The sequence below is a fragment of the Podarcis gaigeae genome (assembly GCF_964106915.1).
Source record: "Podarcis gaigeae genome assembly, chromosome: 9".
NCBI lineage: Eukaryota > Metazoa > Chordata > Lepidosauria > Squamata > Lacertidae > Podarcis > Podarcis gaigeae.
In genome coordinates this window covers 5165822-5187120 of record NC_139685.1, presented here as the reverse complement: position 1 = coordinate 5187120, position 21299 = coordinate 5165822, and the positions used below count along the sequence as shown (strand labels likewise).

General features: G+C 42.2%; 1 protein-coding gene across 2 annotated transcripts in view; it reads left to right on the top strand.

The window, feature by feature from the left end:
- HTT (huntingtin) overlaps nt 1-21299 on the top strand; it is a 101513-nt gene that overhangs the window by 14920 nt on the left and 65294 nt on the right. The window contains exons 7-22 of one of the 2 annotated variants that reach the window (XM_083757274.1): nt 605-746; nt 2503-2681; nt 4015-4219; nt 6557-6604; nt 11133-11210; nt 11888-12246; nt 13315-13438; nt 13614-13729; nt 14152-14263; nt 15090-15230; nt 16484-16642; nt 16735-16832; nt 18386-18525; nt 18676-18739; nt 19405-19505; nt 21046-21192. In XM_083757274.1, the coding sequence (XP_083613400.1) occupies nt 605-746; nt 2503-2681; nt 4015-4219; nt 6557-6604; nt 11133-11210; nt 11888-12246; nt 13315-13438; nt 13614-13729; nt 14152-14263; nt 15090-15230; nt 16484-16642; nt 16735-16832; nt 18386-18525; nt 18676-18739; nt 19405-19505; nt 21046-21192 (2213 nt within the window). The remainder of the gene's footprint in view (nt 1-604; nt 747-2502; nt 2682-4014; nt 4220-6556; nt 6605-11132; nt 11211-11887; nt 12247-13314; nt 13439-13613; nt 13730-14151; nt 14264-15089; nt 15231-16483; nt 16643-16734; nt 16833-18385; nt 18526-18675; nt 18740-19404; nt 19506-21045; nt 21193-21299) is intronic. The other variant, XM_083757275.1, reaches the window with a different exon arrangement.

Genomic DNA, 21299 nt, shown 5'->3' with positions numbered 1-21299 from the left:
CCAGCATGACTAAGCCACTTCTGGCGAACCAGAGCAGCGCACAGAAACGCCGTTTACCTTCCTGCCGGAGCGGTACCTATTTATCTACTTGCACTTTGACGTGCTTTCGAACTGCTAGGTTGGCAGGAGCAGGGACTGAGCAACGGGAGCTCACCCCGTCGCGGGGATTCGAACCGCCGACCTTCTGATCGGCAAGTCCTAGGCTCTGTGGTTTAACCCACAGCGCCACCAGCATCCCATTGTAATGCAGTAAGCACTGACCAAATGCTGCTGTGCAGCACCATGAGGAAATAGGTACATGCTATTACCCTTTGGCAGGATACTTTTGCAGCGCTGGTAGAAGTGCACTGATGAATAGATGGGAGGACATTTGGTGCTATAGAGATGTGATTTCCTTAAGTGCTGTGATTGCAAATTAGGATAAATTTAGCTTATTTTCAGTTTGTATGATAGATCAATATCATTGTTGCTTCACTGAGAGTTTTTTCTTTGTTATGCACAATCTAGTTTAAAAGTGTAGGTCAATCTCATGCTTAGTCAGTCGTAAAGAACCTAGTAAATGTTGGTGTCATTGAAACATTGATAAAAGATTTATTCATTTTAGGTTTTATTGAAGGCGTTTGTAGCTAACCTTAAATCCAGTTCTCCTACTATTCGTCGAACAGCAGCTGCATCAGCAGTGAGCATCTGCCAGCATTCACGAAGAACACAGTATTTTTATACTTGGCTACTGAATGTATTACTAGGTAAGAAGGGCAATAATATTTTAGGCTTTAATAAAAACTGGGAAAATGTAATGGGGTATTTGTAATGGGGTATTATTGTACTGTACCCCCCATATGATGAGCTGATTCAGACACAATGACAGCCAAGGTTTCTGCTTCCCCCTTCTTTTTTACTTCTAATTTTGTGGATATATGGAAATCTGAACTGGCCAGCTGGGTAAAAACTGATATAAAATAAAAGCAATTCCATTGCTTGCAACAAAATTGGAAGCTGGAGAAGAAAAAACAGGTTTCTTCATGTAGCACTAAACCATGGCTTGGCTTTACTTCTAACTCCAGGGAAGACAAATGAAGGAAAAATATTCTAACTAAATAAAGATGCGTAGAATCATAGAATTGTAAAGTTGGAAGGGACCATGAGGGTCATCTAGTCTAGCCCCCGCAAGAATCTCAACTAAAGCATCAGTGGCAGACAGCCATCCAATCTCTGCTTAGAAATCTCCAATGAAGGGAGTCATCTTTACTAATAAATAACATGTCTTGAAAAGACCATATTTTATGAATCATTCAGTCAGGTTTGCCTTTGAGCAATAAGAAGAGGCCTGTTGGATCAGGCCAAAGGCTGGTCTCACCAAGCTGTTCTTGCAGTAACCAGCTAGATACCTTTGGGAAGAAGGACATGTGTACTACAGGACTTTCCCCATTTGTGCAAATGTTATTTAGAGATATACTGCCTCTGACAGTGGTGGTAGGTCATTCATTAATCCTGATGCATTCTCAACTGGCAAGTATGGAAACTGCAGTACCCGAAGATACAAGCTACCGTGTTTCCCCCAAAGTAAGACATCCCCCGAAAATAAGACCTATTTCCAGTTTTGCCTCTCGCTGTGATATAAGGCATCCCTCTGAAAATAAGACCTCCCCGATAATAAGGCCTCCGCCGAACATAAGCCCCCTTCCCCCCGGAATATATGGCCCCCGAAGCTACCGTAAGGTGCCTGACTTTGGACCGTAGCGGCGGGCGCTGCCACGCAGCTCACTGATTGGCCGCAGCGCAGCCGGAGCTGTTCAGGCAGTGCAAGGTCTCTTTAAATCAGAGAGCCTGCGCCACCGCCAGGTCAAGCTGCCCGTCTGCTGCTCGCTCTGTCCTGACGGAGTCTGGCTGACTCACAATTAGGTAATAAATGTGTACCGTATTCTTCTTCATGGAAAAATATTACATCCCCTGAAAATAAGACCTAGCACATTTTTGGGAGCAAAAATTAATATAAGACGCTGTCCTATTTTGGGGGAAACAGGGTATTCTTTGCAACCATGGGCTAGTTCAGATGTTACCAGGCTTTGGTACATCTCGTATGTGATGGGGTAGCATACTTTGTCAAGAGGGTGCTTGAGAAGCAGTGAGGGCTAATTTAGCATGCACAGAAGTGTAGGCATAAATCTGATTTCCGTAGTCCAGTTTCTTCACACACTGCAGTTATACTAGAATCCAGGGTCAGCACATTGTTAAACTATGGAATTTGCTTATACAAGTTATGATGGTCATCAAATTAAATGGCTTAAAAACAGGATTGGACAAATTAACGAGGAATAAGGCTATGGTAATGATAGATAGCTCATATACCACTTCCGGGATCAGGGGAAACATGAATGGGGGTGTCAGTGGGGAACAACAACGGAAGAGGCCTTTTGCTCTTCCTTCTGGCTTTCCCTAGGCACCTGCTTGACTATTGTGGGAAATGTCTCGATTTTTAAATTGTGATGGTTATCTTTGCAGGTTTATTATTTCCCATGGAAAATGAATATCCCAGTGTCTTAATTCTTGGCGTATTGCTCACTTTAAGGTATCTAATACCTTTACTGCAGCAGCAGGTGAAAGATACAAGTCTTAAAGGTAGTTTTGGTGTGATACGGAAAGAAATGGAGATCTCTCCTTCCTTAGATCAACTTATACAGGTAGGAATAAAATGGCAGCTGTTCAGTTGTCATAGTCTTTTGCATATTTTACAGAACACTTTAACTTTCACAGTGGTTCTGAAATCTACAGCTTTTGCTTTCTTTAACTATCATGGGCTTGGATTAGGAAATTTTTCATTCTCTTTCATTTATGTAATGGGCAGCCAATGATTTGGTCATGGTATAGCATGCAATGATCACTGCCCCCTTGTGCAACAGAAATTTGCTTATGCAATAAAACCTATTGTTTCTCTGCCCCAGAACATGCCCCCCAAATCCTGCTCCAGATGGTCCACCGACTCTCTAGAGCAGATTTTGCAGATGCTGGGAGGCTGCAGAGGAAGGAGCAGCCCAGTTGCACAAGCAGATGGTTCTCGGTCTGTGTCATTCAGCTTGCAACAAGCAAATGACTATTTTCAGATTTATCCTAAATATTTCAAATAATCTGAATTGTGCAGGTGGTGCTGTGGGACGCAGGTGGCGCTGTGGGTTAAAGCCTCAGCACCTAGGACTTGCCGATCGAAAGGTCTGCGGTTCGAATCCCTGCGGCGGGGTGCGCTCCCGCTGCTCGGTCCCAGCGCCTGCCAACCTAGCAGTTCGAAAGCACCTCCGGGTGCAAGTAGATAAATAGGGACCGCTTACCAGCGGGAAGGTAAACGGCGTTTCCGTGTGCGGCTCTGGCTCGCCAGAGCAGCGATGTCACGCTGGCCACGTGACCCGGAAGTGTCTCCGGACAACGCTGGCCCCTGGCCTCTTAAGTGAGATGGGCGCACAACCCCAGAGTCTGGCAAGACTGGCCCGTACGGGCAGGGGTACCTTTACCTTTACCTTTTTACTAGTCATTAGCATAGCTTTATGTACCCATGAGTAAATATGAAGTCATGGATAATGTTTCCCCAGACGTACATAGGAGCTGATGGCAAGGGTGGCTATTCAGCCCCCCTAGTGGTTATAGGCAAGGAAAAACTTCACTCTTGCAGGTAAATACCAACCGGTCTTTTTCAAGTTGTAGTTTTGTATATTGTAATCTGAGTGAAGCCACACCTTTAATTTAGAAAAAATACAGAAAAAAATGGAATAGCAAATCAACACTCGCTTAGTGTTCTTAACTTAAATTGCCTGACCATAAATTGGCCAATTCCAGCTTCACCTTTTGCAGCACCCCACATGGTTTCAGTAGCTGTTGCTGAAAGTTGAGTTTGCCCTTGGAAGTGGCATCAGAGCAGCACAAGGTGTTTGGGGCGCAAAAATGTTGTGGAAAGCACCTTTTATAGAAAGAGGCTTTTAGGAACATTCACAGAAATGTTTGAACCCTGATCTCCATGTCCTCTAGGTTTATGAATTGACACTGCATTATACGCAGCACCGGGACCACAATGTTGTGACTGGCTCTTTGGAACTATTACAGCAGCTTCTTAGAACACCCCCTCCTCCTCTCCTCCTCGCCCTCACTACTGCTGGTGCCATTGCGCAAGTCAATGCATCCAAAGATGAGACAACCAGCAGAAACCGCAGTGACAGCATAGTAGAATTTATAGGTAAGATACATACTTTTACCCCGAAAAGCAATTGTGTGATAAGTCATCGTAAACATTTTCAGTTAAAATTTCTGGTTTTTACAATGACAGAATTTTAAAGCATGTTTAAAAAATCTTTCAGTAAAGGTGCCTTAAGAATACCAAGTAATTTTACTCAGAAGATCTAAACTATCATTCTGAGTTTGGGGCGAAGAAGGCATCCAGTGGTATGGGTTGCCTCTTCCTACTTCCTGGGAAAAGGCAGGGGACATGTGACCTAGAACTTCTGCCATTAGGTCCTGTCTGATAGGTGCTTCCACGGTTTGTTCCCCACCTTGCCCAGGAACAGAGTCCCTTGGCTTTAGTACCTATGGCCTCTGCCACGTACTCCTCCTTCATTGTTTTCTGCTAGACATCCATATTGCTGAAACCTCTTTTTTTGTCTTTTCTCCCTCCATTTACCTCTTTAAAAGTAAAACAATTTTATTCTTTGTCTGCTTTCTTCTCCTCTGCTCTTGGCTCCTTCTGGAAGGCAAACTGCCAAATCTGGATTTTAAAATAGGCCAGCAACATGTTTCTGTCACTAAAAGCTTCAGACCTAATGCAAGTCTCCGTGGCTCTTTGAGCCATGCCTGAGTGGAGGAGACAGAGATCTCTCCCCCTTTGCCAGCTGCAACCCATCCATGCCAGCAACTGCTGTTATCAGGGCTTCCCAGTAAGGCAGCAACCATGGAGAATTCAGGGCACAGCTATTCCCTCCAGCACATGAAGGGATGTGAAGGGAGACTGCATGCATGCCCAGCACCTTATCTGATTCCTTACTTATTAGATCCAATTCTTTAGTGTCATAACACAGAGCAATTTCAAAGGTGGAATTTTTTTGCTGGGTTCAACTATAATCACTGAATGGAAGTGCAGCATGACATTAACTTCATTATCTCTCTTCAACCGGCCAGCAAAGATCACTCTCCTAAACCAGTTACTGCTTCTAAGACTTTGTATATGTTCTTTGTTTTTGGTTAGAGTCCAGGGGGGAAAGGCCTGAATGAGACTTGGCACCAGTGAGGTCTGCCTGGCATCCTTTGGTGCCATTTGGCAGATTATGGTGATGATTTTGCTGTCTGTTGATGATGCAGTTTTTGCTGTTTTGTTGAGTTGTTTTATAGACTTTTATTATAATTTAATGCCATCCTTTATGCTTTCAAAATCAGTAAGTTGCTTGAAGATTTCTCTGTCAACCAACTAATAAATTGCTGCTGCTGCTTTCTTATAAGGCATCTTTCTTTGTTGTGGATGCAGAAACTACAGGCAGCGACTATTTTAGACGTGTCTGATATGTGTGTGACCAAAACTGCTCACATTGTGCCAAACCCAGAAGTTACCCAAAAAGGGGGCAGAACAGGGTGTTTGCAGACTTTTTCAGTGGTGTTTCAAATACAGCCTGCATTATTGGATGCCTCCTGCACACTAAACCTAGAAAGGAACACTGGACACTTACTTAATACGAGGATTCCTTCTAGAGGCATCCAAACTGCACTATGGGCTAAGCATTAGCTGATACCAGCATGAGGCAGTCAGAAGGCTAAGCCCCTCACCCCAGCTTTTTGCAGCTTATGTTGGGTCTCCCTCTTGCCTAACGGGAGTCCAGTCTTTCCTTCCTTTTACTCCCCCTTGTTGCCTGGCCTTTTTTGTTGTTGGCTCTTGTGTCTCCTCAGTTTTGCTCTGTCTCACAGTTGGCCATGGGACTGAACTGGGGAAGAGTCAGACAAGACCTAAAAGCAAAAGTTCTAGGTAACATGCTCTCTGCCTTTTCCTGGGCAGTAGGAGGAGACAACCCACATTGCTGGATGTCTCCATCACACCATGCCAGAAGGAATCTTCATGGTAAGTGTCCTGTGTTCCTTTCTGGATGCATTTAAGTGTGGAATCCCAGAGAACTTTGTAGTTACTCTACAAAGATTCCTGTGGTACCTTAGAGACTACTGGAAGTTATGGCATTATAAACCTATTGCCCTTCAAGTTGCCGTAGAAGTCTCTTTTTGTTAAGTGTTTGTAGCCAGTCCTTGTACTGAAGGCCTTTATTTCTCCTTTCATTGCTTAGATATTATAAAAATGTTCATTTCCGATTGTACATTTAAAGATGACCCTTATTTGTTCACACTTTATGAGAAACTTAACCAATATCCAGTAGTAAACTTTGCTGCTGATTGTTAGAAGAAGGAAATACTTTATAGCATTATTTTTAATAGTGGCTAACAACGAATCTTCTGATACCTCATTTCTCAGAGGCTATTGAAATTCCTTCTTGATAATCACTCTTATCTATGCTTTGATTTGTTACTTTCTGTAATTTTGCAGCTGGAGGGGGGTCTTCATGCAGCCCTGTTTTCCCCAGAAAACAAAAAGGTGATTATATATGAAATCACAGTCTCTGACTTTACATTTTCTACCCTTTTCATTTCTTTGACTTGGTAAATATTGGTTTCCATTAACATATCTTGTTTGGCTCTTCTTTAATTACACACCTGTCACTAAGAGAATTCAACACATTATTATCATTTTCTTACTTTTGGCATATACAGTTGGTATTTTAAAAATATGGAAAACTTTTTTTTTTATTTCTTATAGCCATTCCTTGCTTTTTGCTATTCTCAAAATTGCATATGGCTTTGGCTAAATGCTTGATTTGTCTATGACTGTTTCTTTTGACTACCATACCTTGCTTTGAATAAAAATCAAAACGTTTTTTTTATAACCTACTTTTAAGTTTGCTTTGTTCATTATGTTTTCAACTTCTATGGTGTTTGTGTAATGCATGCTTATGTATTGCACATTTTAAATGCCTCTTCATATATAATATGTATTCTTTGCTATCACAGTCTATATAATGATGGCTTGGATCTAGGAATGACTTGAATGAGTGACAAAGTACTTCTGATTGCACAAGGCAGTCCTGCTGTGGTGTCATAATTTCCCCACCCCACTGTAGCCTCTGGTGCCCCATCACATACCACCCCAAAAGTATTTTGACCTTCAAGAGAGACTTCTGGGGTGTGTGTGCAAAAGACTACAGTGGGTTTGGAATGGTGGAGCTATGAAAGCCACATCACATAAGCAGAGTTCTATGAATCCAACCCAAATTAGAATTTTAACTTTAGACCTGCAGTTTTACCTTTAGATTAGTTTATCTGGATTGAAATGAGACAAGTTTATGTGAATTGATTACTTCCCTTTTTTAGATCTTGACATGGTTTAATGCTGTGTGGAGCCCAAGTGTGCTGCTAGACTCACATGCTCTCTGCCCTGCCCAAGTCCCTCTTCTCCTAATTGCATGCATCTGGGAGGGAGGTACTACTGAGATTGCATACCAACCAGGAGTCCTTGCTTAAAACCAACTCTGACCAGCTTCAAAATAAACCACCTTCAAACCATGTGTTTATAAAACCAGTTTGTTTAAATTCTAAGTTTTTACATAATGCCAAGTCTAGATTCCACAAAGCTCCTGTGGCTGAAAAAGAAGAGAGGGAGGCTGTGCCTTAGCCTGGCAGTTCACTCATGCTTGTCCACAAAGCACTAAACTATGCCCAGTTCTGTTATTAAGGCCAGCAACATTTCCCCCCTTAAGATTGGCCTAGGTCAGTTGGAGAGGCACTGCTTGCTGCATATTATAACTTGCATTTGTGTTTCAGAAGTATATTGTGTTGGTTTATATTGGGACTTGGTAGCATTTTCCATCCTGAGGGCTGCATTCCTTTCTGCGTGGCTTTCTAAAAGCCACATGCCAGTTAGGTGGAGCCACAGATAAAAGTAGGTGAAGAAATTAATGCACATTTTACCTTTGTACGGTAGGCTAGCTTCTACAGTCATTCCTCTTCGTCTTCCACCCAATCCAGCAAGAGTGATTAGAATTCAAGGACAAGGGCCTTGAAGAACACAGGGCCTTTGCCCTGAAGCAGGGCCCGTGAAGGGTATGACCTGGGAAGAGTTTTGAGGGCCACACAGAGAGGAATGGCTTGTGGGCCTGAAGTCCCCCACCCCTGCTCTTCATGCTCTTTGTGTCCATCAGCTGGATCTTAATCTTGTCCATTAGAAACACTTCAGTATATGAAATGGTGTCAGTATTCTGTAGGAATCTGTATTAGCTCAATCCCATGTTATGCCAGTACCATCTGTTCTGCAGCAGAGGACATTATTTACAATCCTGGATTTCTGCCAGAACCACTGATGGCTGAAGGCATTTGTTTAAAAAAAAGTTATGCAAAAACTTGCTAAGCCATAGAGGCTTACATTACAGCATAAAGGGACACAGGTGGCGCTGTGGTCTAAACCACTGAGCCTCTTGGGCTTGCCAATTGGAAAGTTGGCGGTTCGAATCCACACAACGGGGTGAGCTCCCATTGCTCTGTCCCAGCTTCTGCCAACAGTTCAAAAGCATGCCAGTGCAAGTAGAAAAATAGGTACCACTGCGCCAGAAAGGTAAACAGTGTTTCTTTGCGCTCTGACTTCCGTCACGGTGTCCCATTGCACCAGAAGCGGTTTAATCATGCTAGCCGCAAGACCCATGGACAAATGCCGACTCCCTCGACCTGAAAAGCGAGATGAGCGCCACACCCCATAGTCACCTTTCACTGGACTTAACTGTTCAGGGGTCCTTTACCTCTACATTACAGCATACTGCAGTAGTCTAGGTTGAGCCTAGACAGAGTCACATGTGATAATGGCTAGGTCTACCTTTACCAGGAAAGTTAGTAGCTGGCACACTAGCTAAAGCAGTGCAGTCGCACTCCTGGCCAGGTCTGTAATCTGATTACCTAGGAGCAAAACCAGATCCAGTAGCACTTCAGTTTAAACCTGCTCCTTCAAGAGGAGCACTATTTTCTTCAAAAGAGGCTAAACATCTAATCCTGGATTTGCTGTCCTACTGACCAACCTTATGTCTGGTTTTGTTAGGCTAAATCCAATCCATTGTTACATCCAGGCATTGATTTAGAGTTCTTGTGCCTCCTTAGATGGATGGAAAAGTAAAATAAATCTGGAATACTGTATATTGATTACACTGCAGTCTGCATCCTGAAAAGTGGCTTCCTATAGCAGTTGTGACTTGAGCTGACTCAGGATCTACCTGCCTGTGATGGGTCTATCTGCTGCTGGAGGCAGTATGCCTCTGAATGCCAGTTGTTACTGGGAATCAGAAGTGGGGAGAGTGCTGTTGTGCTCAGATCCAGCTCTTGGGTTTCCATAGGCATCTAGTTGGCTAGAACAGGATGCTGGACTAGATGGGCCTTCGGCCTGATCCAGCAGTCTCCTCTAATGTTCTTTGCATTGACTTCGTTCCTCCTGTAGGCTAGGTTCCAGAAGGAACCTTCCAGATGAAGGAATTCTTCATGGCTCTTGGCCTTTGGGGTTTCATAGAGTTCCATCTCGTCTCCCATGCCTCTTTCTCTCTATTTCTCTGCCACCCTGATTGCTTTACTCTTCTTCCTCCCACCTTACCAGGTAGTGTCGTGGGGAAAATGGCCATTTGCTTCCCTTTAAAAAAAGTACCATATTTTTCGCTCTATAGGATGCACCCGACCATAGGACGCACCTTGTTTTAGAGGGGGAGAACAAGGAAAAAAAATCTCCCCCTCTCTGCACAGTGCCCCTTCAGCGAAGCGGCAGGAGAAACAGAGCCCCTTCCATTTCTCCTCCCACTTAGCTGAAGGGGCACCTACCCTTCAGCGAAAGGAACCCGAAGCCTCTGGAGCGCAGCAGAAACCCCCGCTGCGCTCTGGAGGCTTCAGGCGGCTATCCTTGAAGCCTGGAGAGCGATAGGGGTTGGTGTGCACCGACCCCTCTCGCTCTCCAGGCTTCAGCGAAAGCAACGCGAAGTCTCCAGAGCGTGGCGGGAGTGCTCCCACTGCACTTCACATTGCTATCGCTGAAGCCAAGGAGCCTGCATTTGTTCCATAAGACGCACACACATTTCCCCTTAATTTTGGAGGGGAAAATGTGTGTCTTATAGAGCGAAAAATACGGTATGTTACTGGTGTTCTGTGCTGCAGGGGAACACCACACAAACCGGCTCCAGCTGCATTGGCCACCTTCATTCCCCAAAGTGACGGGGCAAATGAAATGGGCTGCAGTCACATGAAAGCTGGTACTGGGTTGGTGAAGCAAGAACAGAGTTTTCAGCCTGCTCAGTTGCATGGAGGAAATTCCACATACCTGTGTTTCAGACTTCATTACCTTTTAAATTAGAAAAGCAGCCTTTGGTGGAACCTTTGAAGGTCTAATAAATAATGATTCGCTGGACAGAGATAATTCCTCAGAAGACAAAAATATATTGCCCTTTAGTAAGTCTCACATTGCCTTTAAATAGGCAGATACCTATTGTTGCTGTGGATTCTTCATATTATTGGCAATACATGTGGCATTCCAACCACTTTATTCTTCAAAGTGAACATGATGCTTTTCCTCACCCATAGAAACACAAATGATGCCTGCCCACTGCTGACATGTCAGAGTTTCTGCCTGCTGCTTCCTCCTGTCCTAGCATCTCTAGACAACATCTGTTTGGAAGGGCAAAAGGAAGTGCTTGCAGTTCTCTGGACTGGGACTCTGATCTAGATTTTTATACAGGAAACTAAAAAAAGCAGCTATTTAAATGCTACCATTGTTTCTCTTTATATTTTCGTTCTCTTTATATTTTAAATATATGAACTATCCACTATCTCACTATCCATTTCTGGTCCATTTCTAAGTATCTTTTGGGGTGCTAGTTATTGTATTTTCTTTCTACTAATGTTGTTTTAGTTCCTCACAGTACATCTGTTTTAAACATTACATTACAAATACTATTACAGTAAATACTTCGCAAGCAGATAATTGAATTGTTGTGTGCAGAGTTTTACAAGAAGCAAAAAATCTAAACAAATTATGCCTTGGTTATCAGCTAAAGTACTTATAGGAGAAGAAGGTTTGGAAGATGACACTGAAACAAGACCTGAAGGCAGCAGCGCCGGTTTCGCAGGTAGATCTTCTTCATGTTTGTTGTTAACATCTCTGTAATCTGTTCAACTCCACCCATTATAGTTTTTTTGTCAGTCATGAAAACATTGCCCTATAGCTAGAAGGCTGCATGTAGTGATAAAATGTTTTAAATGAATTAACCTAAAAACTGTACTTATAGAAATGTTGCTGTTGAAGATCAGACAGGAAAAGACATCTGTGCTGCTGTGATGTGTGTGAATGTCCCTGTGGTCATAAGGCTATAGCCTTTTAGTTGGAAAACTCCATGAGTTCCAGAGAACAGTATTTTGTTTATGTTAATATCTTGGGTGATTTCTAGTATGATATTATGTAGAACAAAACAATTGTGAAATATGTCAAGATATTATATAAAGGCTGAAACCAAGCCACTACTCAGTGCTTAGATTGGGTGACCACCTGGAACCCACTAATATACTGACCCAGGTTCCATGACTAAAGAAAGGCAGGATATAAAAATTAGATAGGGATATATGCATATTAGCAAGTGACTGTTAAGACATTTAGCTCACTTATTTTATTTTGTAGGTGCTTTAGGTGTTCCTGGATCTTTGTGGGTTTCTCTTACCTTTTTAATGGGTTCCTGGATCTTTGTGGGTTTCTCTTACCTTTTTAATGGGTTCCTGGATCTTTGTGGGTTTCTCTTACCCTTTTTTTTAGCTACTATGAAGAGTGACTTAACTAGTGAAGTTGCTGCTTCATCAGCTTTGTCGACAGCTACGCCTGCAAGTTCAGGAGCTGATTCCTCAAGCTATGACATCATAACTGAGCAACCACGTTCTCAGCACACATTGCAGACAGAGTCAGATCTGACAAGTTGTGATTTGACTTCAGCTAACAAAGGAGATGCTGATGATGACGTTCTTAGCGGAAGCTCCAGCCAAATCAGTGCTGTCCAGTCAGACCTTCTCGTAGACTTGAATGATGGCACCCGGGCCTCCTCTCCCATTAGTGACAGCTCTCAGACAACAACAGAAGGCCCTGATTCAGCCGTCACCCCCTCTGACAGTTCTGAAATGGTGAGTGCTCAGTGGGATTCCAAGTGGTTACTGGGAAGTCTGATTCATTGCATCCCTTAGTTTTTTGGCAGAAAGTAAAGGTTTAGACATACCTGCCTCTTATCCAGTAGCACTTTAAAGGTTGCTGTTTCTTTAAACATGAGGTGGTTTGATGTCATTTTAGCACTTCTGCTGCTGCTTTATTTTTACATTACATAACTATAATCCTTCTAGACAACCAAATTGGGCAGTGAGTCAGTCTAGTTCCAAACACTGAGCAGACTAACTATACATCTTATACCTTGCAGTACTAAGAATATTGTTTTTGTTGTTTAGTCGATGAATGGGGTCACGAAGAGTCGGACACAACTAAACAACTAACAACTAATTGACTAAACAACAACAACAACAAAGAATATTATCTCCCTACAAGGTATTCTAGAAGTGACAGGGAGGGGAGAGGACAGGAGAAGCCCCTTCTTTCTGATTCTGCCACCCATTTAAATTAAAGCAGACAGGGACAACCTTTTTCAGCTTGATTCCCTCAGTAGAAAGTATTCGTGGCTGCTTTTCAGGACTGGGGATATATGTGTGCACTCAAAATCCCCTTGCACACAAACAGGGTTAAACGTGTGTCTTCTGTTAACATACCCAGGCATGCCCTACATCTAGGATCCAAGTGCTGCTTTAATTTTTTGTTGTTATGGGAAAGAAGACTAGTCTCAGAACATGGACCAATAGATACTGGGAGCGGCAGTCTTTTAAGTACTTGGATCCTAAACTGTTCAGGGCTTTGTTTTGTCAGTACCTACATCTTGATTTGGGGCTTGTAGTTTGCAAGCAATCAGTGCATAACTTTGAAGATCAGTGTCACATGATCCCATCTAGCTACCCTGCTTAACTGCCTGGTCATCACATTCTGGACCATCTTCAAGGTTCAAGGGGAACATTTCCAGGGTTATAGCTAGAAATGACAGCCTGAGGATTTTGTGAGATGCTGTGGAACTATAAAAGAATATGCGTGACAGACAGATTTCTAAGTTGGGATTAACCGCACTGTTAAACTGTTTTTACACTTTTACATTTTAGATTCTTGAGGGAACTGAAAGCCAGTATTCTGGAATGCAGATTGGACAGCTGCAAGATGAGGAAGATGAAACTGCAAATGTCCTCCAGGATGAGTCAGCTGAGGCTTTCAGAAATTCTTGTGTTGGTATGTTCATTATAAGGAGAAAGTCTGTGAGAAAATATTTACTGAACTGTCTCATTTAGAATGAAGCTCTCTTAGGGCATTTTTTTTTTTTACTTCTACTCATAGATCCTACATATTCATATTTATTGTTTGAGGTGTAAGTCAACCATCACTTTCATTGCTTTCTTTTTTTAAGCCCTTCAGCAACCCCATTTATTAAAGACCATGGGTCATAGCAGACAGCCTTCCAACAGCAGTATGGACAAATTTACATCAAAAGAAGAACTGGACCCCAATGATTATGAAAATAAGGTAAGACGGTTGTTCACATTCAAGGGTTAAGTGTATCTGAAAGCCTTTTATAATGGAATATGTCAGTGAATGGCAGGAGACTATGATCTTTCTTAGGGCCTGTCCATATAATACTTCTCAGAGCTAAGCCCTGGTTTGGTTTAGTGCTGCTTTTGAACCTGAGCTCATCGTTCATCTCCTCTGGGCAAGTGCACAAGCAGTAAGCCAAGAAAAAACCTTGGCTACAGCTCATAGTTTGTCTGAAGCAAGGCAAACTGCAAGCCCAGCTTTGGAAGTAATGCTAAGCCAAACCGTAGCTTAACTCCAGATAGTGTTGCAGTAACAGGATAGAGCAAAGAGCGAAGGGCCATTATATTTGTTACCTTTGTTACAAAGAACCTCTATCTTTATTATCAATATATAATTTTGCTTGTTTTTAACAGCTCTCCAGAATTAAAGGAGATATTGGTTGTTATACGGACGGAGATGCTGCTCCGCTAGTTCACTGTGTCCGTCTCCTGGCTGCCTCTTTTCTTCTTACAGGGGAGAAAGGTGGTAAGTAGTATAAATACCACTAGAAACCACCTCTTCCTGCTTCTCTCACTTAATATGGTTAATACCTGATTGGCTAAAATTCTGATTAGCAAAGAACTGAAATGAATGATTTGTTTGAAAACATAATTTAGGCTTCATAAAGCATGGTTTGTTGCTATGATTCCAACTCGCTGAAGCCATATGAAAGAAGGCAAAGTCAAGAACAGTTAAATCTGTGGCAGGTTCAATAGGCCATGCACCACTATACTGGCTTTCTGCTGATGTCTTAAAGCTATGCTATAATATAACAGGTGCGCTGTGGGTCCAACAGAGGCTGTAGCTGGCACAGTGGGATTTAGTTCAACAAACAGGGAGACGTTCCACTGTATAAGCTGTATCCATTACTAAGGACCATAGAATGTGGCGTTTGCTGATGATGTGATGGGGTATATTCAGATACACCGAGGTTTTAGGAAAGATCTGGTGAGGGCTGCAGTTCACCAGGTGATCAAGAACTGGACATATTCCTCCAGGATACAGGAAATAGCAGTAGAATGCCCTAAAAACCTTTCTCTTTTAAGACAACATTTTCTGGAGTGGAATTAGTGTTTTTTGTCCATTTCCAATTCCAACAGTCTACTTTTTTGTTACTTTTCCCTATTTAACTACATAGCTTGACTTCATAATATTTTAAATATTATTTCCTATACTTTGTATAATGGCTTCTCGTTACTGCAGTATCCAGGTGAAACTATTACAAACTGAAAGTGTGGGTGTTTTGTGTTATGCAATTAAATGAAGTTTATTTCATTAAATGTATAGTCAGGTACAATTATCTTTTCTTTAGCACTGGTTCCTGATAAAGATGTAAGAGTCAGCGTAAAAGCCTTAGCTGTGAGTTGTGTAGGAGCAGCTGTCGCACTCCATCCTGAAGCTTTCTTCAGCAAACTCTATAAAATGCCTTTTGAAGCCACCAAAGAAGAGTGTGGTATGTTGAATTTCATATTGTCTGGTTTGTATTCTTGTGAAAAAATAAAACGTTTTTATTTCTGACTATTTTGAAATTTATCAGATATCTTGTCTGTAGTGAAACAGTCGTCTGTCCATAGTTGGAGCATTGCCATTATTACCGTACCTGCTGACAGGGAAGGAATGAATAAAGAAACATGTAATCAATAAATTAAAGAAGCCACTCTGCTTCAGTACCCAGAAATACATATTGAAAGAATTCCTTCCTCGTGTGTAAACTAAGAATTACTATGTCATACTTTGAGGAACGCGGGGTGGCGTTCTTAGGGGACTTAGTTACTTACTTAGGGGACGCGGGTGGCGCTGTGGGTAAAACCTCAGCGCCTAGGACTTGCCGATCATCAGGTCGGCGGTTCGAATCCCCGTGGCGGGGTGCGCTCCCGTTGCTCGGTCCCAGCGCCTGCCAACCTAGCAGTTCGAAAGCACCCCCGGGTGCAAGTAGATAAATAGGGACCGCTTACTAGCGGGAAGGTAAACGGTGTTTCCATGTGCTGCGCTGGCTCGCCAGATGCAGCTTGTCACGCTGGCCACGTGACCCGGAAGTGTCTTCGGACAGCGCTGGCCCCCGGCCTCTTAAGTGAGATGGGCGCGCAACCACAGAGTCAGACACGACTGGCCCATACGGGCAGGGGTACCTTTACCTTTACTTTACTTTGAAGAATAACAGCAATTCCTGTTTGGCTATAAACCACAATGACTATCTTGCCAGCCCCTCAGCACTTCCAGTAAAGGTTAGGAAACTGGGATATGCTTTTTGCGGTGGCAACATGGGAATTCTCTTACTTTCACGTAACTTTGGCTGTTCCCAGATAGTGCTGGAGAATTGTTGCTTCGTGCTTCGTTCCAACTTTATAAATTGTTTGGAAGTACTGTACACATCCTAGGTGTTTGACGTTTTGCCAAAGTCAGTGGAATTTCAAAGCTGGAGATTTAAGTTTTGCTTCTGTTAATTAAAAAATATAATCAACTACACCCATATTTACCTGTAACAAAAAAAATGGAAGTCTAAGACTAAAGAACATTTTCTCCTTTGCATTTATTATTCATTTCTTTGATTTATTGTTTTCATGGATTTTATATCTGTTATATAATTAAGCCCTCCTTCAGAAAAGTCTAAAAGTTTATTTCAGCACTGTGGAATATGGCAAGAAACAGAAAGCCTATAAACCAAGACAAAGTTCTTTATTATCTGTACCTAATTTATTTTTCTAGAAGAACAGTATATAAAGGATATTGTGAATTATATTGATCATGGCGATCCCCAGATTAGAGGAGCAACTGCCATTTTATGTGGAACAATTGTTTACTCCATTCTCAGTAAATCTCGCTTTGATGTGGAAAATTGGCTAGCAAACATAAGAGCTTCAACAGGTAATAACCAGGTTAATTTGTAGAATCAGAATTTATACCATAAAATGCTTTCAATAGTTTCATTCATTGTCTTTGTTTTTTCTTATTTCCAGGAAACAACTTTTCACTAGTAGACTGTATACCCTTATTGCAAAGGACTCTGAAAGATGAGTCCTCTGTCACATGCAAACTGGCTTGTACAGCTGTACGGGTAAGCAGAAATCTCTCTAAAATATAAGATTTGAAAAGAAGAGCACATCTCTATGGTCTTGTTGCAGAGGCAGGCATTCACAAATACAGTTATGAAGCAGCCAGCAGTAAACAAAGATGCTTTTTTCCACAACCACTTTCTGCAGCACAAATTGATAGACCTTTTGCACCTCGGACTGCTGACCAACTCATGGTTCATAGAATCATAGAGTTGGAAGAGACCACAAGGGCCATTGAGTCCAACCCCCTGCCAAGCAGGAAACACCATCAGAGCACTCCTGACATATGATTGTCAAGCCTCTGCTTAAAGACCTCCAAAGAAGGAGACTCCACCACACTCTTTGGCAGCAAATTCCACTGTTGAACAGCTCTGACTGTCAGGAAGTTCTTCCTAATGTTTAGGTGGAATCTTCTTTCTTGTAGTTTGGATCCATTGCTCCGTGTCCGCTTCTCTGGAGCAGCAGAAAACAACCTTTCTCCCTCCTCTATGTGACATCCTTTTATATATTTGAACATGGCTATCATATCACCCCTTAACCTCCTCTTCTCCAGGCTAAACATGCCCAGCTCCCTTAGCCGTTCCTCATAAGGCATCGTTTCCAGGCCTTTGACCATTTTGGTTGCCCTCCTCTGGACACGTTCCAGTTTGTCAGTGTCCTTCTTGGACTGTGGTGCCCAGAACTGGACACAGTACTCCAGGTGAGGTCTGACCAGAGCAGAATACAGTGGCACTATTACTTCCCTTGAGTTCTGTGGGGTGATGCAGGATTCCATTGTCAAATAGTCTCACATGGTATAAGGCTCCTATGGTGTGCTCCTGTGGTGTTGCAGAGCATATAAACTGCTAGAGCCAGGCTTTCCCTCCCCACTCCCCACCCCTCCATCCTCCTCCAATATAATACTCCAGGAGCTTGAGCTTTTCTTCTTTTCTTCACGCCTTCTGTTTTGTACCTTTGCTTCCTTGTTGTGTTTCCCTGTGGGGTCAACGGGCTCCCTGCTGTCCTACTGCTCTTACTTTCAAGATGTTTCTTCTAATTGTCAGCAACATTTAACCTTCCTGTAATTTAAGGCAGGCATAGGCAAACTCTGGCCCTCCAGATGTTTGGGATTACAATTCCCATAATCCCTGACCACTGGTCCTGTTAGCTAGGGATGATGGGAATTGTAGTCCCAAACATCTGGAGGGCCGGAGTTTGCCTATGCCTGATTTAAGACCTTTAGATCTAATCCTGCCCTCTTAGTCAGCAGACAAGTCTTTGCCCTCTTCTGTGCAACAGTCCTTCACATTCTGATGGCTCATCTGCTTCATTGCATCAATGCACTAGTGATTATTATTTTTTTGACCCCCCCCGGGGGGGACTTCTTCATTTTCCTATTCAGTGTAATAAATACTTAACTTTTATTTATTTAGATGTTGCTATTGATAGATTTATCACAATAGCCAAATAGTCCAGTTCAAAAATACTATGCTAATACTATGTAAGCTTTTATAAAGTTTAAATGCTATGTACTAATTACATTGTTTAAAACAATTAATTTTTTTTCCCTCCTTAGCATTGCATCATGAGTTTGTGCAGTAGCAACTATAGTGCATTAGGTTTAAAATTAATGGTTGACCTCCTTACACTGAGGAACAGTTCCTATTGGCTGGTTAGGACTGAGCTACTGGAAACCCTTGCTGAGATAGATTTTCGGTAAGTTATTATTTCAGAATTTTGTTCCCAGCTTTAATTACGTTTTTTCTTTTAAAAATTAAGTTATAGTTGTTACTCCTTAAGGCTATGCTTTGCTTTGCTCAGCTTTTAACAATCTCTTGTACTATATTTCCCTATCTTTCATTTAAGGCTAATCAGTTTTTTGGAAGGAGGGGCTAACCACCTGCACAGAGGTGCACATCATTATACCGGAGTGAGTAATTGTTCTATTAAACTCTTCACTTTTATGGTTGTCAGGTTTACTTAACAGAAAGTAGCCATTTAATTCCATGTTGAAGCAGATGGATTTTAATGCATATGAAAAAGAGACAGGGCCAGCCTGTCCCATTTCACCACGTGAGGCGAAACGGAGATCTACTGCTGACTCACCTTGTGCTTCCACTGCTATCAGAATGCCTCTTTTCTCACTGAACTCTCCCTGAGCTGGGGCATTGTGGAAGGCGTTGCTACTCATCTTCTCGGCCCCAGGGCAAGGAAGACAAATGGCAGTGCTATGCATCAGAATGCCTCCATCTTGCTGGCCAGAGGGGGTCACTGCAGCAGTGGGGTGGGGTTCCACCACTTCCTCTTCCACTGCCTGAGGCAGGTGCTTCACCCCACCTCATTGGTGGGCCAGCGCTGAAAAGAGGCACTTACATTTTTGCATAGGATTTTCAATGTATCCTTCATGTAAAAGGTTATCTATGAATGAGATGCCTTTGAAGATGAAATTAGAATTTGTGTCTTCATTGTTTGACACATTGTGATCTCTAGTTACCATACCATCAGTTTTCTTACCTTTTTCAATGTGGAAGTTGTAGTTAATAAACTGTTGCTAATAGTAGTAACGTACATGTATTTGCTGTCCAATTCCTATAGCTTTTAAAACTTCAGGAACGCATGCTCAGTGATGTAGTCATTTCTCTGCTTGGAGATGAAGACCCTAGAGTGAGGCATGTTGCTGCTGCAGCTTTAATAAGGTATTGGTTAAATTAAATAATTAAATTAAATTTGCCTAATATGCCTTTTAAAAACATTCAGTTTGCAATTTTCTGATGCAGTCATTGGGGATTAACTTAGCATTCATGTTATGTGTGATACTTGCATGCAGTAAAGGAATTGCCAGAGTAGAGAGTATTGATACATAGCAATATTCTGTTGGGTTTGGCAAACGGCAAGACTGTTTCCTGAATTTTGATGCTGCAGGACATAGTTTAGCAGTCCTTGTCTTGGAAAGAGAGACTGCAAGTCCTTTGTGAGGACTGAAAAGTGGATTTCTTTGACTTGGGGTAGAACCATATTTGAACTCCATTAGCCCATGAAAACCACTCAGTTTATTTCATGGGATGCTGGGAACAGTGACTTGGGCATTTCCTCTCACATGACCTCAGGCAGGAGCAACGACTTGGGGGAGACAGGCACTTCCTCCTCAGTTTTTTCTCCTGCCTGACTAAGCAAGTTGTTTCTCCTGGCTCTCCTGCTTCTTCAGATAAATTTTCAGTTTTTGATCTCATTTTATCGTTGCTTTATTCCCCCTAGTTTTCCTTAGTTTTAGCAACTTAACCCATGTCTTTGAGTCTTGCAAATGTGTGTGTGTGTGTGTGTGTGTGTGTATATATATATATATATATATATACACACTGTTCCAGTAACAAGAAGCCGAAAGCACCAGCCTGAAGATGACGAGTGAGACCTCGTCGAAACGTCGCCTAGACACCCCAACTTTTACACGGGAAGACACCCGAGGACACCAAAACCTGCATATATATATATATATATATATATATATGCATATATTTCAAAAGATATTTTGTCCCTCCCCACCCATTTGTTTGTCTTAGCAACCTTAGTTCTTCTTGTTTTTAGTTTATTTAGTTTACTTTCTTGCAGAGCGTCCCTGTATACTGCTCTCCTACAGGGTCGTTAAACATGCTCATTTTTTTGCACACTGCAGCTCATTTTGCCACGCGCCAGTTTATTGATCAGATTTAAAGATAAATGGAGGGAGATCCTACCCAAGGCTTCACAATTGCGGCTCACTTTCAGTGGCCGCTGACTCCATATCACCACCTCATTTCTTTGGTGATTTCACATTCTAGGAAAAGATAGCGCCATGGCTATTAGGAAGAGCCTTTTTGTGCTAAAGAGATTGTGTTGGAGCTCAGATGTGGAAGTTTACTAATAGATCTACTAATCTAAGCAGCTTTTTCTATAAAATATATTGTATGTTCCGTCAGTGCATCTATTAGTAGATGTTTGAATATGATTTGTCCATATAACCCAAATACCTTAATGAATTAAAAATGTTGACCATAGAAAGTATTTTAATGTGGAGTAAAATCTGAAGCATTTAAGATTCTCCATGGTAGTCAGCCTATTAAGGCTAACAGGTAGTGTTTGCCTGTTGCTTTAAATGAATATCACACTTTGATCTTGAAGACGAGGAAGCTTGCATATAATCTAAATTTCACTATTTTTCCATAGTTGACCCTCATTGAGGCCTTCTGTTCTCTGTTTCAGGCTGGTTCCAAAGCTGTTCTATAACTGTGACCAGGGGCAGGCTGATCCAGTAGTAGCTGTGGCAAGGGACCAAAGTAGCGTCTATCTAAAGCTGCTAATGCATGAAACTCAGCCTGCTTCTCATTTTGCAGTAAGCACTATCACCAGGTAGAGTTACGCTTTATCGTCTCATTGCTTGGCAAGAAAACTATGATGAGTCAAATTCCTGCATAGCCAGCTGGACCCCATTTCTTTACAGCATTCAAAATAGTTTT